General features: G+C 37.4%; 1 protein-coding gene across 1 annotated transcript in view; it reads right to left on the bottom strand.

Annotated features, from left to right (window-relative positions):
• The window catches only part of ENPP1 (ectonucleotide pyrophosphatase/phosphodiesterase 1), a 69,897-nt gene that overhangs the window by 33,843 nt on the left and 20,902 nt on the right, over positions 1-15,152 (bottom strand). The window contains exon 2 of the mRNA XM_032843454.1: positions 1,394-1,466. Coding sequence (XP_032699345.1) covers positions 1,394-1,466 — 73 coding nt within the window. The remainder of the gene's footprint in view (positions 1-1,393; positions 1,467-15,152) is intronic.

Genomic DNA, 15,152 nt, shown 5'->3' with positions numbered 1-15,152 from the left:
AAAGAAAAGTCAGAAGGAGGACTTGTGCTGAATGTTTTACGCTCAGGAAAGATTGGCTTCAACAGCCATAACGTTCTCTAAAATTTCATATGTGAGGTAAGATTTTAAAAGTGATTCTCTGAATATTTCAGAAAGAGAAAGAATGCCTGACATAACCCACCCCCAGTCTTGGTTTATAAAAGAAGTAATGTCCCCATGCGAGCTTTCTGCTGGAGTGACCGTCCCCATCACCTAAAACACTCATTTAGCCTTTAGGCCCAGCCTAATGCATGAACTCCCCAGTCAAGGTATGATTTCCATTTTTTAAGCTTTTATAAAACCTTGTCCTTCCCCTACCCTCCCCCACCCCCGTCACTTCCTTCCATCTGAACTAGGGCATTTGGTTAATAGCCTGGTCTCACACTAGACTCCCAGCTTCCTAAGGACAAAGACCACATATGGATTTTGCCCAGCATACTGTGTCCCAGCAGCCCACAAGATGCTGGGCTATAGTTGGTACTAGCAAGTTTCTGTTAAAATGGATACATGGGGCGCCTGAGTGGCTCAGTGGGTTGGGCTGCTGCCTTCGGCTCAGGTCATGATCTCAGGGTCCTGGGATCGAGTCCCGCATCGGGCTCTCTGCTCAGCAGGGAGCCTACTTCCCTCCCTCCCTCTCTGCCTGCCCATCTACTTGTGATCTCTCTCTGTCAAATAAATATTTAAAATCTTAAAAAAAAAAAAAAAGGATACATGGTGGATATGGAAGGAAGACTTTTTATTAAAAACAATAATTTTATGTTATAACTGTTTACTACATACTTGGAAAAAGCTAGGTTTTCATTAGATTACTAAAATCCACTTGTAAGATAATACAAATCCAACAGAAAAAAGCAGTAATCCTAGCTCTTGACCACCAAGGCCCACAATTTTAAAAGCCGTGAGGGCACGTAACAGTAAGTTTCGGGTTGCCCAGTGACACTGAATGGTTACCTAGTAACCCCGCCAGAACTGCTTCAGAGACTAACTCCCTGGGGAAAGAGTGTCCTAGGAATCCTGGAGAGAGGCAGGGAGAGGGTTCCATGGGCCCAGCACCAGAATCTTTAGGCCATTATTTGCTGGTTTGTTTGAATTTTTTTGTTGTTGTTTTGGGGTTTTCTCTTTGTTTGGTTGACTTTTTTGGTCCAAACCCCTCTTTGTTGTTTTAGGATGCAGTTTTGCAAATAAATAAAATTTTATATAGCTAATTCAATGAAAGAGCTTCAAGAAGGCTCAAACCAGCATCAAGTCTGCCATAACTACGGACCACTCACAGATTAGGATATAATGCTTTTCTCAACCATATTCTGAAGACGTCTAAATAGCAACACACATACACACATGTGTGTGTGTTCATGTGAATTGCTATAGTAATTACCTTCTTTGGCACAGCTTGGTTTCAACCCAAATATACAACCAAGGATTGTTGTTAACACACAGACTGACAATACCTGCAGAGAGAAAAAAAAATTATATGGCTTCAAACCCTTTTATTTCATCAAATGTTTCTAAAGTTGCTGGTGCTGCTCTGTTTCCTGATGTCAGGTCACACGGATGTCTGTGCTTTGTGAAAATTCAAACTCCACACCTAGGCTTTGTGCATTTTTCTTTATGTATGTTATACTTCAAGAAAAAGTTTACTTAAGTGTTAGCAAACGAATCTATGCCATTGAAGATGAATGCTTCCAGAACTTCCCAGTGAATGCAAATGAATCCAGTCAGAATTTGGAAATAATTAAGGGAAGGAGAGAGGAAAACAATCTATTTAGAGGTTCATTTTCTTAATTCTTTCTTAATTCTTCATTTTTTCTTAATTCTTTATTTGTTAATCCACAAAAGGCAATATGTGACTAGTAGATGCCTCTTTTACATAATCTAACTACACAAACCTAAACAATATCCTAACATGCCCCATGCCCCACAGCAGCTTGTGGGAACAGGCACTACTAGACAGGACTAGGCACCTGCACTGTGGGTCCAAACGTTACCACAAACTGGTTGTGTAACTTGGGGGAGATCACGTACATGCTCTAGACATCAGATTACTCCCCTATACAACTAAAGGGCTAGACTACATGGATCTCTAAAAATCTTTTCAGCTCTAACATTTTGCCACTTTCTCATTCTCCACTCTTGGGGCCTTTGGCATTTTAAGGTAGATAGATACACCAGAAAGAATTTTTACTTGAGAATTAGAAAAGGAGCAAATAATAATAATAATAATAATAATAATAATCCATAGAACAACCCTCAATATTTTTAGCAGCATGCAGTTTCCTTGACAGATCTCTGGAATCTCACTTTGCAGGAAAATCCAACAAACCACGCGTTCAGTACCAACTATGTGTAAAGACTGAATTATGCACAGGAAAGAGGAAGAAATGCCTCAGGGAGCTTCTATCTGTGCGGGAAAACATAAATATGACAGCATAAATGGCTCATATTTGGCAGGTGCTAGGAGCAGCTCCCATTCCACAGTTGTTTAAAGAAGGAGAAAAGTTGCAGTGGTTGGAAAGAATGAGATGAGAGAAGGCTTCAGGGAGAAAAGCTTTAGCCAGGACTCTGAAAGGGGGAGATGATGGTATGATATGATAGATGATCTGATAGAGAACACTTGTAGGAGGAAGAACAGCATCAGGACAGTTCTGAAGGAAGAAATGGAAGGCAGCAAATGAACAACGAGCAGCCTACTTTGGCAAGAACAAAGAATATGCAAAGGGGAATGGATGTAGTGACAGGTGGAGTGGTGTTTCCCCAAAGCCAAGCTAAAGAGATAACACAGACCCAAGGAATGGGTAAATGGGACAAGGTGGATGGTGGGTGCAGGCTTTTATGAACTCGCTCCCCCAAATGGGACACCAAGTTTAACTGTATATGTCAGTTGCCAGGTTAAGTACTGGATACTCAGTAATAAAACAGACATGACCTTTGTCCTTGAGGTGCCTAATGTCAAGTGACTGCAAGAACTAAAGAGAAAGGAAATAATAAGTAAACTGAATTGGCAGGTCTGACTTATTTCAGAAGAAAATGAGGGTAAAGGAAAAGGGAGCAAGAATATAGTGGGTCTCAGGCACCTGGGTGGCTTGGTCAGTTAAGTGCCTGCCTTTGGCTCAGGTCATGATTCCAGGGTCCTGGGATAGAGTCCCACATCAGACTCCTTGCTCAGCAGGGATGCTGCTTCTCCCTCTTCCTGCCTCTCCCCCCATCTGTGCTTGCTCTCTCTCTCTTTCTGACAAATAAAATCCTTAAAAAATAAAAATAAAAAGGATATAGTGGGCCTCAAACACAACAGGGTCTAGGTGAAGTCTTTCCTCTAGGAAATCAAAAACCTAAGTGTATGTATATCCACTGAAATAGGGAGTCACCAGAGGAAGAGGTTGGACAAACAAGTCAACAATGGCAAACAGAACAAGGCACTAGCAGAGAGCACGAACAGATTCCCCTAAGCCTTCAATGGTGGTGTAAGCAGGCACAAACATATGAAAGGTAATTTTTAAGTCTCTATCGAAAACACTAAAAACTCTGTTGGTGATGAACATATAGGGAAATGAAAAAATTGTAAAACTCATCATATTTAGTATACTATAATTTAAAACATGGAGAATTAAAGTCTTCATGATAATAAACTTATGAAAAATGTTTGAACAGTGCTTTATCTTATCATCATACAGCTTACAATACAGAGTAAATATCTTTTCCAGGCCTTGGCAAACCACCACATTCCTTCCCACGCTTAATTTTCCATGTTTTAACCTTTGGACTTTTAATAACGTGAAGTATCTCCATGAGTTCCTTTAATATGAATTCTTTTTTTTTTTAAAGATTTTATTTATTTATTTATTAGAGAGAGAGAGATATCACAAGTAGGCAGAGAGGCAGACAGGCAGGCAGAAAGGGAGAGGCAGGCTCCCCACCAAGCAGAGATCCCAGTGTGGGGCTAGATCCCAGGACCCTGGGATCATGACCTGAGCCAAAGGCAGAGGCTTAACCCACTGAGCCACCCAGGGGCCCCCCTTTAATAAGAATTCTTATGCCAGTGTCCCTTGCTCTAGGACATCCTCATCCTCTCCATCATGACCACGCTCCTCACTATATCCATAAACTCACTATCACTAAGCTCCTCTGGCAGCATAGCTAGCTACAGTCTGTGGAACAGAGGCAGTGTTAACATTCCCACAGTTGGCTTTTTCTTCCAGAACCCCATTTATATGTGACCTGAATTTCACTTCTGGCATTATCACTTTTCTTTCCGTTTCTGAATTTTTACTTTCATCAGCTAATTTTCTCTTTCAACCATCCATCTGTATAAAATGTCATGTACATTTACCACCCACGGACAAGGAAGCAACACAACTGCTTGCTTTGCTGTCTGTGAATGACCAACGGATGCATAGTAACAATCACTGACAGACGTTAGAAGAAACCATGTTGGTCACTGGCCGCCATATGCATCTGTTATTTACATGGTGATTTGTGGACTGAAAAAGCTAGCAGCGAAAATTGTACTCAATGCAACTCCTCACAGTTAATAAATCTTGGTAACTGAAACTTGAACTACATTGTTGGGGGACTGGTGTTCATGAATTAAACTGTGGTAACTGAAAGTGAGCATGCCACAAGGTCATGTCAATCTAGGGTCATCTGTACTCTCACAAAGGGCAAGAAAATTGTCCAAGCATGCTTATTTCAAAACTGTCTTCACAATAAACTCACACAAACAAAAATCAAGAAATAAGCTCATTTTAAGAAACTGGCTTAAAAAGTCAGTTTAATCTACACCATCTCAGGAGGTTAGCCTCAAAGATAGGCAACGTCAGAAGAAGGCTGAGAGGAAGATAAAAAAAAAAAAAAAATGAGATACAGCCAGAGGAAGTTAGAAGCCCCTGGTGATGGACATCCTCAATTTTCTTGGGCAACTAAGAATATCTCTTGGGAGTGAAAAAGTCTAGCCGGGGCCCTGTAATGAGGGGCATAAGACATCCCAAGTGAAGAATGGTTGCAAATCCATGGTGCAAAGAAGACTGAGTCAACAAGAGAAAACTGCAAAGACCTTCATGCTCTGGGAGCCCTGCTGAACCTGAAATCATGGATTATAAATGGTCCAGGTAGCCTGGAATTTCCAAGCTGGGAGTGGAGCGATGGGACAAAAAGATAACATGGCGTGGGGAGAAAGGAAGGCAGGAGAAACTGAGCAGAAAAGCTGACAAGAATCAAATTATAGCTGCAGTGGCTTCTGAAAAGGGTTGGGAGCATGGGGACACAAATGTGAGAACTGGGAGAAGACAGGGGATCAGGCAAGTGTGGGAGTGGGAATGAGGGAGGGGGCAAGGAATGAGGAAGAATGGAAGTTATGAGCCTAAAAGGAATTTTAGAGTCTGGGTTCTCAGAAGTGGGGCAGCTTGGAATGGAGATGAAACTAAAAGGAGAAACCTGAAACTGGCATAAAATGCTTGTTGGAAGTAAGAAGACCCAAAAGTTCTACTACTTATGCTAATAATCAGAGTTAAATTTATACCAACAAATAAAAAAATCACAGTTGGAGAAATTTATTTATATTCTGAAATGTATTTGTTTAAAATACACATTCCCTCACTTCTGTAAGAAATTTAGTCATGGAGATATATTACCAACAACTGTACAGTTCTTACTAATCATAAAACAGAATGCGTGAATGGTTCCATTACAATGTCTCATCTTGAGGAAAGCTACAGGACGATCTGGTGGTAAGCAAGCATTTAAATTCCAAGCATTAAGGAGGAGCGCCTGGCTAGCTCCATCTTCAGAGTGCACACCTCCTGATCTTGGGTCAGTGAGTTCAAGGACCCTGATGGACAAAGAGGCAACTTAAAAAAAAAAAAGAAGAAGAAGGAGAAGAAGAAGAACAACAACAACTAAGTGGGTGATCAAGTCAGACTGTGAGTTAGACTGTGAGGAAAAAATCACTACGTGTCACACAGTTAACATCCAACAGAAATACCTTGTGAAAAAATACTGCTTCTAGCAGCCAAATATAACCAAAAATAAATCCAATAACTTACAAGCCTAGATGATGAAAACTACAAAATTTTACTGAAAAGCAATAAAAAGGTGAATAAAAAGAGAAAAATGAAATACACAAAATTCTCAATTGGGGCGCCTGGGTGGCTCAGTCAGTTAAGCATCCAACTTTGGATGTCAAGGTTGGGAGTTAAGCCCCGCAAATTACAAATCAAAATAAGTAAGTAAATGGTAAGCATGGGTTTAAAACACACATGATATATGCAATCTCCACCCTCCCGTTAAGCTGATGGGGCATGATTTTTTTTTTTTTCATTACCTCTTCATTGCTAAAAGATGTTACTTAGATTTATCTTTTTAAAGATTTTATTTACTTATTTATTTATCTGAGAGAGTCAGAGAGAGCACTAGTGGGGAGGAGAGGGAGAAGCAGGCTCCCTGCTGAGTCAGGAGCCTGCCACAGGGCTTGATCCAGGACCCTGAGATCATGACCTGAGCCGAAGGCGACACTTGACAGAGCCACCCAGGCACCCCTCAATTTATCTTTTATAAGATAATGAAAAGCATGGAAACGGAACAAAATATGACAATAGGGACAATCAATTCTCATCTACAATCACATCCATAAAAGATGAAACTTACATCACCTACTACTGTGTTATACAATACCCAATCAGAATAGTTTTTAATAGGAACTTTCAGAGCTGTGAAATCTAATTCAATTTTAATTTCTTCTCAGAGTGGTTTAAGAAAGCAATGTCAGGGACGCCCAGGTGGCTCAGCTGGACAAATAATTGTTGAGCTGAACATCAGCCAACTGTGACTTCGGGCAGTTAAGGATCTGCCTTTGGCTCAGGGTCATGATCTCAGGGTTCTGGGACAAAGACCCAGCATGGGAATCCCTGCTGAACAGGAAGTAGGCTTCTCCCTCTGTCCCTCCCCCACCCTTCATTTGTGTGTGTGCTCTCTCTCTCAAATAAATAATTTTTTTTATAGCAATGTCAAAATTCACTACTCATTTTTACCTCTATAACAATTTAGGTAGTTTTCATATTTTGATATTCTCTTAAAAAATTAGAGACAGAACATTTTATCTTAGAACACATGGAGCTACCAGACACACAGGTAAATTATTGGAATGTTTTGCCTCTACATTAGAAGGATATTTATTTGAGAGTTTCCTGCTTGTTTAGTTGGGGTACTTAAATCATTAGGCCTTTCTTGGACATTTAGTTAACCAAAAGAAATAGATACAAAGAAAGCACTCAATTTTATTTTTCTCAGATTCCCTCAAATACAGTGGCATTAATATAACAGATATTATTCTTTATTGAGCATTCATTCATATATGAATGTCTACTTGTATGCAGTCCCTTTACTAAAGGCCAGAGAGACAAATGAAAGCAATAGTAATGAAGCAGGGGAGGGAGGGTGGAACATGGAAATGAATGATTACAATGGAATGGGACAAGAGCTATAGCAGAAATATGTAAAAAATGTTAACATGCTAATAGCACAGTGGAGAGAAGAAAAGGAAAGAATGGGGATCAAAAAAACAAAAAATAAAAAACAGAAAACACTTCACAAGAAGAGACTTGGAGAGAAAGGGATTTCCCCCTCCCTCAATAAACAGGTATTTGAGTGTCCACAACATGCACTGTATTTAGGTTCTGTGGGGAAGCACAAAAATAAAACAAAAAATTATTTGTGGTGAAATCCCTAATCTCAGAGTTTACCATCTAATCAGGCCAAGAACTCCAGTTTATTGATGATAAAGACAGGAAATGGTGAGAAGCGGCCTAAGAATTAAATCACATGGTAGCAACAATGTGTGCAATTGTCACCTTGTGCAAAGCCAGAGGGGTACAGAAACTACCACCAGCCTAGGAGACAGAAGGAATAGCGTAATAAGCATCACTTCTCCAGTACCATGCAGGAGGCACTGTTCTCAGAGTTTTAGATCAAATCATTTCATCTTCACAATAACATTGAGGCAGATTATTGACATTCACCCAGTTTAAGGAAACTGAGGGGCAGAGAGCTGATAAGTCGCAGGGGCAAGATCTGAACTTGGGCAAGCAGGCTGTAAAGCAGTGGGGCAATGGGGGACATGGGAGTGGCTGAAAGGGGGCCACAGTCTGGGGGGCAGTCAGTGGGGAAGTGCTGGGGCATTTAAACATGGAAGTGATATGACTGGACTTATAAATTCTAGAAAAATCCCTTGGCAATGTTGTGGAAGGCTCTGGTATGAGTCCAAGTGTGAAGTAAGAGCCTGGACTCACCTACCTCTCCTTTCTCAGGAGATGCTCTGTCCTCCTCTGTCCTCCTCACTCCCAAGCACTACAGCCTTCACCATGTTCCATGAGATGGATCTGTCTCTGACTAGACTTTGAGTTCCAGGGAGGGGTAATTAACTCATTTTTGTACTCTCTGTGTGTAGTATGGTGCCTAGCACACAGTAGGCATTCAACCAATAATTGCTGAGCTGAAAATGAGCAAACTGTGACTTCATTAAACAAAATTTGAGAGAAAACCATAAACCTGTTCCTTTTCTTCATCTGACTTGACAGGGTCAATCTAAGTGCCTTGATATCTATTCTATATAAATGATGCCTACAATAAATATAAATGAAAAACTTTCTTTTTTTAGGATATGGTAGACTGGTATTTGATAGATTTCATATTCACATATGACAGATGGACTGTAAATGCTGATGCAAGGTGAAGGTGATTAGCTGACCTATCACATTGCTTATCAGTCTTCTGACCTTTAAGCATAGCTGCAAGCTCTCTGACGAAAACTTTGTGAGAACCCAGTTCTATACAGGGCTGAGTCTTCAGGCAAAATTTTTTTTTTCCTAGTGAGTATTAGATCCTCAGAAACTTCCACAGGGCATCTGAAGGAATACCAGAGAAAATGTCATATCCTTGAGGAACTTTTAACTATTACAGAGTTCAAAGTATCCTTCAAAACAACTGCTTGAGTGGATTTAGGAACTTTTGAAAAAAATAGTTCTAACTTCTGCTTAGCCTTTTACACACTCAGTATTATTTTAGTTATGTCTGACTTAACTGAAGATTCTCTCAAATGACAGTGACATTTTACATAAAGCACTTTATATGAGTGAGCAAATGAAAATGAGGAAGAAGACACCAAACACTGACCAGGTCCATCTCTCTGGGGCAAACCTCACAGTAAAACTCTGAACAAGTTGATTTCTGCCTGGCAGAAAGAGTTTTAGGTTCAAAATGGCTATGGTTCAAATCCCACCTCTCTTAATTCATTTTGTCAGCATTCAACAAATATTTCTTGAGAGACTACTACATGTTAAGATTGATCTAATGCTGGGACTACACCAGTGAACAAAATGATTTCAGTGTTCTCATGGAGCTCGTGTTCCAGTGACTTTTAGACAACCACAAACTGTGTGACTTGGAAGCATTTCATATCACCATTTAACTTTATTTTTAAAAACCTCTAAAGGGGTGATAATACCTACCTCTCAAAATTGGCACAAGCTTTGGGCATAAAAAGTACAGAAAGTGCCCAGATTGGTGACTGTGACACAGAGGTGTTCAATAAATGATGGTCCCTACCAGGAATAGCCAACTCACTAAGAGCACTTGAGCCCATTAAAGATTCAGGGACAATATAACCAATGTTTAAGCAAACTACAGGGTATTCTTTTTAAGATGCTGGTAAAAGAAATGCCATAAACTAGTATATTAACATTTCCCCTCCCAATTATTTTTTCTGCAGAAATCTGTTTTCAACAGCTGTTGAAGACCATGCAATGGTTTAAAAAAATCTACCCAAAAGATACACTAGAGTGAGAAAGAAAGCAAAATGTTGTTTTTCATGGGATGGTGGTACTGGTATTTTTAATTATTTCTATACAGCAGCTCTCCAACCCATGTTGATGAAAAAGGGATCCAGGTAAACAACAATCTGTATATTAGAGTACCACAGATCCATGTCTGCACACTTAACAAAAGTACAGCCTTTAACTGATCCAAGCACTGTGAGTATAAGAACACCTTAAAATATTCATATTCTTTTGCTCAAAAATTACACTTCTTGCAGCTTATCCTAAGATAAAAATTTATGTACAAATATTTATTACAAATGTTTACATGCAGCACCACTTACAAGAAAAAATAGACATATACACAACTTCCAATAGAAAATGGCTAAAGAAAATATATTTATGTAATTGAATATTATATAGTCATTAACAATGATAACGTAGAAGAAATTTTACAGCATGGGGAAAGATACACTAATGACTACAAATTGCAAGTAATAAAATAAAATGGGCAGTGTTGTTCTAACTTTCTATTATACATGACATATCTTTTATAAATAGTCTTATCTCTGCCTGATAGGCTCACAAGTGATTTTTTTTTCTTCTCGGTACTTTTATTTTCCAAATTTTCCACAATGAACCCATATGCCAGAGGACTAAGGGCACTAGGATGTGGATATTAGTGACCCAGAGTAAAGTTTTCCTATTCTGGCATTTAGGTATCTTTAGCCCAACCAGAAGCTCCTCCCTGTCCATTTTACTCTAAGCAAACTCCAATCAACAAATTCTGCCTCCATTCAACCTATCTAATCCTTTTTTTTTTTTTTTTTTTTTTTTTTAGTATTTACTTATTTGAGAGAGAGAGAAAGAGATCAAATGTGTATGAACAGGAGAAGGGGCAAAGGGAAAGAATCTCAAGCAGACTCCAGGCTGAGCTGAGCATGGAGCACCTGAGATCATGATGTGAGCTGAGATCAAGCTGGACACTTAACCAACTGAGCCACCCAGGAACCCCCCCCCCAATCCCTCATTCTTAACTATCAGTGAACAGCCATGATTCACCACTCATTTGAAGTTACCCTACAATATGAGATAAACAGAAAGTATAAGATCAACACGAAGGGGAAAAAAAAAGGGAGAGGAAGAGAAAAATATATTAGAAGCAAACACCTAATTAGTATTCTCAGTGGGATTAAAAAAGATATACGCAAATCTTCAAATCAAAGATACTAATATCAAGCATCCAGAATAATAAAAGGCTCATTCTTATTCACAGCATTTTAAAACTCCAGAACATGAATGACAAAAAGATCTTTAAGCTGTGACAACTTCAAAAAAAGTAAATTTAAGAAGAGCAATAAAAAGGTTGAAGATCAGAGTTAGTTCTTCCTTGGAGGTTTAGTAGAATTCATTGGTGAAGCTCTCTGGGCCTAGAAAGATCTGTATAAGTTTATTAATTTTCTGCATCAATCTCTTCATGGGTTATAAAATTATTTATTTTCTAATTTTTCTTAAGCCAGTTTTGGTAAGTTATTTTTCTTCTTGGACTTTTTCACTTCATATATATTTTCAAATATATTGGTAGAAAGTGATTTATAATAGCCTTTTGTTATTTCTTCAGTGTCTGTAGATCTGTTTGTGGTCCTTCTTCCATTCCTCCTTTCCTTTTTGTCTTAATGAGGCTCACCAGAAGTAATACTCCTTTTTAAAGAATCTACTTCTTGCTTTGTCAGTCTCCTCTTTTATTGGTTTATTTTTTTTTTTATTTTACTGATTTCTGGTCTTATCTTTATTTTTTTCTTTCCTTCAGTAGCCTATGTTTAATTTCCATTTTGTTTTGGGTTTTTTTCCCAAGTTATTAATATGGCTATTTAGGTTATAGCTTTACAGACTTCTTCTTCTTTAATATTACTTTTATTCTAATTTTTAAACTCCTAAGTCATGTTGTTTTATAAGTTCATTTAGATTTACCCAAGTATTTATGACTTCATTCATTTTAACACATTTTCCTTTGTACCTTTTATCTGGAATCAACTGGAATGTATTTTCTTCTGCCTGAAATATTTCTTTCACAATTTTCCTGATGGCAGATCCTCTCAGTATTTGTTACTTTATACATGTCTTTATTTTGTTCTCATTCTTGAAAGATATTTCTTCTGGGTACATAATTGCAGTTTTGCAATTATCTTCCTTCAGCACAGTGAAGATATGGTTACACCACCTTATGCTTTTAATCATTGCTACTGAGAATTCAGCTGTCTGTTACATTTTTGAAGGAAATGTCTTTTTTTCCAATACCTTTAAAATCTTTTTATTTTTACTTTCGTATTCTGCAATATTATTCTGTCATTTGCTGATATGCATTTCTTTTTTTTTTTTTATTCTGCTTAAGAGTTAAGGAGCTACTTAAATCTGAGGATTGGTATCTTTCATCAGTTCTAGAAAACTGTCATCTCTTCAGATAGTATGCATTAAAGGAAAAAGTGGATATTAATGGGAAAACATTAAACTATAAAAAGTGACCTAGAAAGTCTTTAAAGAACCAAATAAAATTTATGGGAATAAACAAATGAACAAAATTCAGTGCCAAGGATTCACATCAGAAGAGACACAGTGAAAAACAGAATTAGTAAGCAGGAAGGTAGTTCAGAAAGCATCGTCTAACATGTATCACAAAAAGAAAGATCACAGGAAATTACCCTTCTTCCAATTCACTATTATTTTGTCTATATTTTCTTTTTTTTAAATAAGTGAATTTTTATTTGTTTAAATTCAACTAATTACCATATGATGCATTATTTGTTTCAGGGATACAGGTTTGTGATTCATCAGTCTTATATAATAGCCAGTACTCATTACAACACATACCCTCCCCAACTACTAAGATTTTTTTTTTTAATTTTTAAATTTTTTTTTAATTTCTTTTTTTGGGGGATGGGGAGGCAGATGGAGAGAGAGAATCTTAAGCAGGCTCCAAACCCAGCATGGAGCCTGTTACAACCTGAGATCATGACTTGAGCCGAAATCAAGAGTTGGACACTTAACTGACTTGAGCCACCCAACACTATTTCTTCTATATTTTCTTCAAAAGTAGTCAAGAGTTTTATAATCTGCATCTGATAACAATACCATCTGAAATGCCTGCTTCTGAAGAAGGGTATTTCTGATGGGTTTTGCTCACTGTGCCATTTTCCTCTATGTGCCAGGTTGTTTTTAACTGTGTTCTGTTCATTGATGTTGAAAATTTTCAGGATTCTTTAGAAGCCGGGGATGGAAGTATTTTCTTCTAAAAAGGATTTATATTTGCTTCTGCCAAAAACATAGATAGAGAAACTTCAAGTTTGAGACCACCTTTATAGCTTAAGGTAGATAAAGTGAAATCAACTTACATATATCTTTATTTATGGGAAATAAACCATAAATTATACAATAGCTAGGTCTTTCACAGACTGTTCTAACTTCATACAACATAATACATATGTAACACATTTATAATAATTCATAGCATATAAGATAAATAAGCATGCACAATTTCTATATAGAATGAAATTATGACTTCAAAACTTTATTTCTGATTTATGATAGCTTCCAGAAATGTACCTTTTATATTTCTGTCTCTTTTATCTATTGTCAAGCTCATCAAACTCAGTTTAAGAAATATTAATGCTTGCTTGTACCATATCAGGGAATATCCAGTATGGTAACGGTCTTAAGTAAAATGTCCTTTATCCTCACAATTATGTTAGATTTGGCAATTATGGAAATAATGATATTTTTTATTATCTCATTAACAGGTCTCAATTAAGAATCAGAGAAAAGTCATTGTAGTAATATTTATCATCGGATGACTGTACTAGGTTGAAGACTAGAATTTGTAGACAAAAGGAGGAGCAGATGCTAAAGCAAAATAGAAATCATTTTGTAAAGTTTTAAGCAATAACTAGCAATTTATTAAAGCATACACACACACAAACAAACACACACACACACACGACACAAAACCTAAAAAATACGTAGGGTCATGGTAGGCAAGGCTATCTGTTACCAAACCACTGCTTCTAAGAGCAACTAAAAGGCCCAATCAGAAGACTAATAACAACATAACAGAGGGGAAACAATTCAGCGGTTCCTTTGGATCTGCAAAGATCCGTGCCTATGAGGCACAGCTTGTTACTACCTGCTCAAACCCAGCTGCTGAAGTACTTCAAGAACCCCTCTATTACAAGCAAGCTAACATCACAAACTATAGCACTGTTTCTCAGAGAGATTCCTAATACGGCAGATAAAAAAAAAAATCTCCACCCCATAGATTAATTAGTATAGCACTCTCCTCAAACATGAAAGGGAAAATACTAGCTTTAAAATGAGCGCTATTAAAAAAAACACACACACAAAATAAAATAAAATAAAATGAGCACTATTAGGACCGGAGCCCACAAAAACAAGCTTCAAAGACATATCACAGAAATTCTGGACCTTCTAAAACTCCATCATCAATACATTTTTTTTTCATAATACCAATTAAGAGAACTACTGAATGTATGCTATCATTTCAAACAGTACTTGCTTCTAATTTGTCAGAAATAGTGTTATCAATCTGCTGGATTTTTTTCTTAATGGTAAATACTTCTCATATTTAATAAAGGGGGAAATCACAGCAGGCTTAGTTTAATAGACTTTATAAACCTAGATTCTGGTTGTGAGTTAGGAGAACTGTTCCCCAGTGAAAATCCATACACTCTTCTTTGGAATATTTGTGTTCTTTTTTCGTATCTTTAAAAAGAAAGAAGAGAAATAAAATCAGAAGGAGGTAGAACAGTTAAGTAAGACACAATTATTATTTTAAATACTGGCTCTCTTAAATGCTAGCATGTATCATGCTGGAGCTCTAGGCATTTAACCCTTTCCTAAGTGAGAAAGAAAGGAAAACAGCAAATAGGTATTTTGTAACAATCAGGTATGATACCATGTTCATATAAAACAGAGAAGACAATGTCCCCAATCTAACATAAATCTGTCAGGAGATGATGATAAAAGAACATGCAGTTTAAGATAATTATTTTGAATAAATACATTTCATATTTGGTTGAACTAGTCTCTTGGGGTGATAAAATATGAGATTCTTCCCTAAACTAGAATTAGTGAGCCAGAAAAGGTTTTTTTGGCACCTCTGATATTTAAGCAAATAATCATTTCATCAATTCCCTGATTTTCAAAGACATATTCTAGTTAAGCAAACATCTGAAGAAAAGTACCAAAGAAAGCTCATATCAATAGCCAATAGGGCCTGGTGTTGATAATTAAAAAATAACTTTTTTAGGACAGGTTAAAATA

Source organism: Lontra canadensis, unplaced genomic scaffold (assembly GCF_010015895.1).
Source record: "Lontra canadensis isolate GAN:19392208 unplaced genomic scaffold, GSC_riverotter_1.0 scaffold141, whole genome shotgun sequence".
NCBI classification, from domain to species: domain Eukaryota; kingdom Metazoa; phylum Chordata; class Mammalia; order Carnivora; family Mustelidae; genus Lontra; species Lontra canadensis.
The sequence above is the reverse complement of the archived record's forward strand: the minus strand, read 5'-3'. Positions and strand labels throughout refer to the sequence as shown.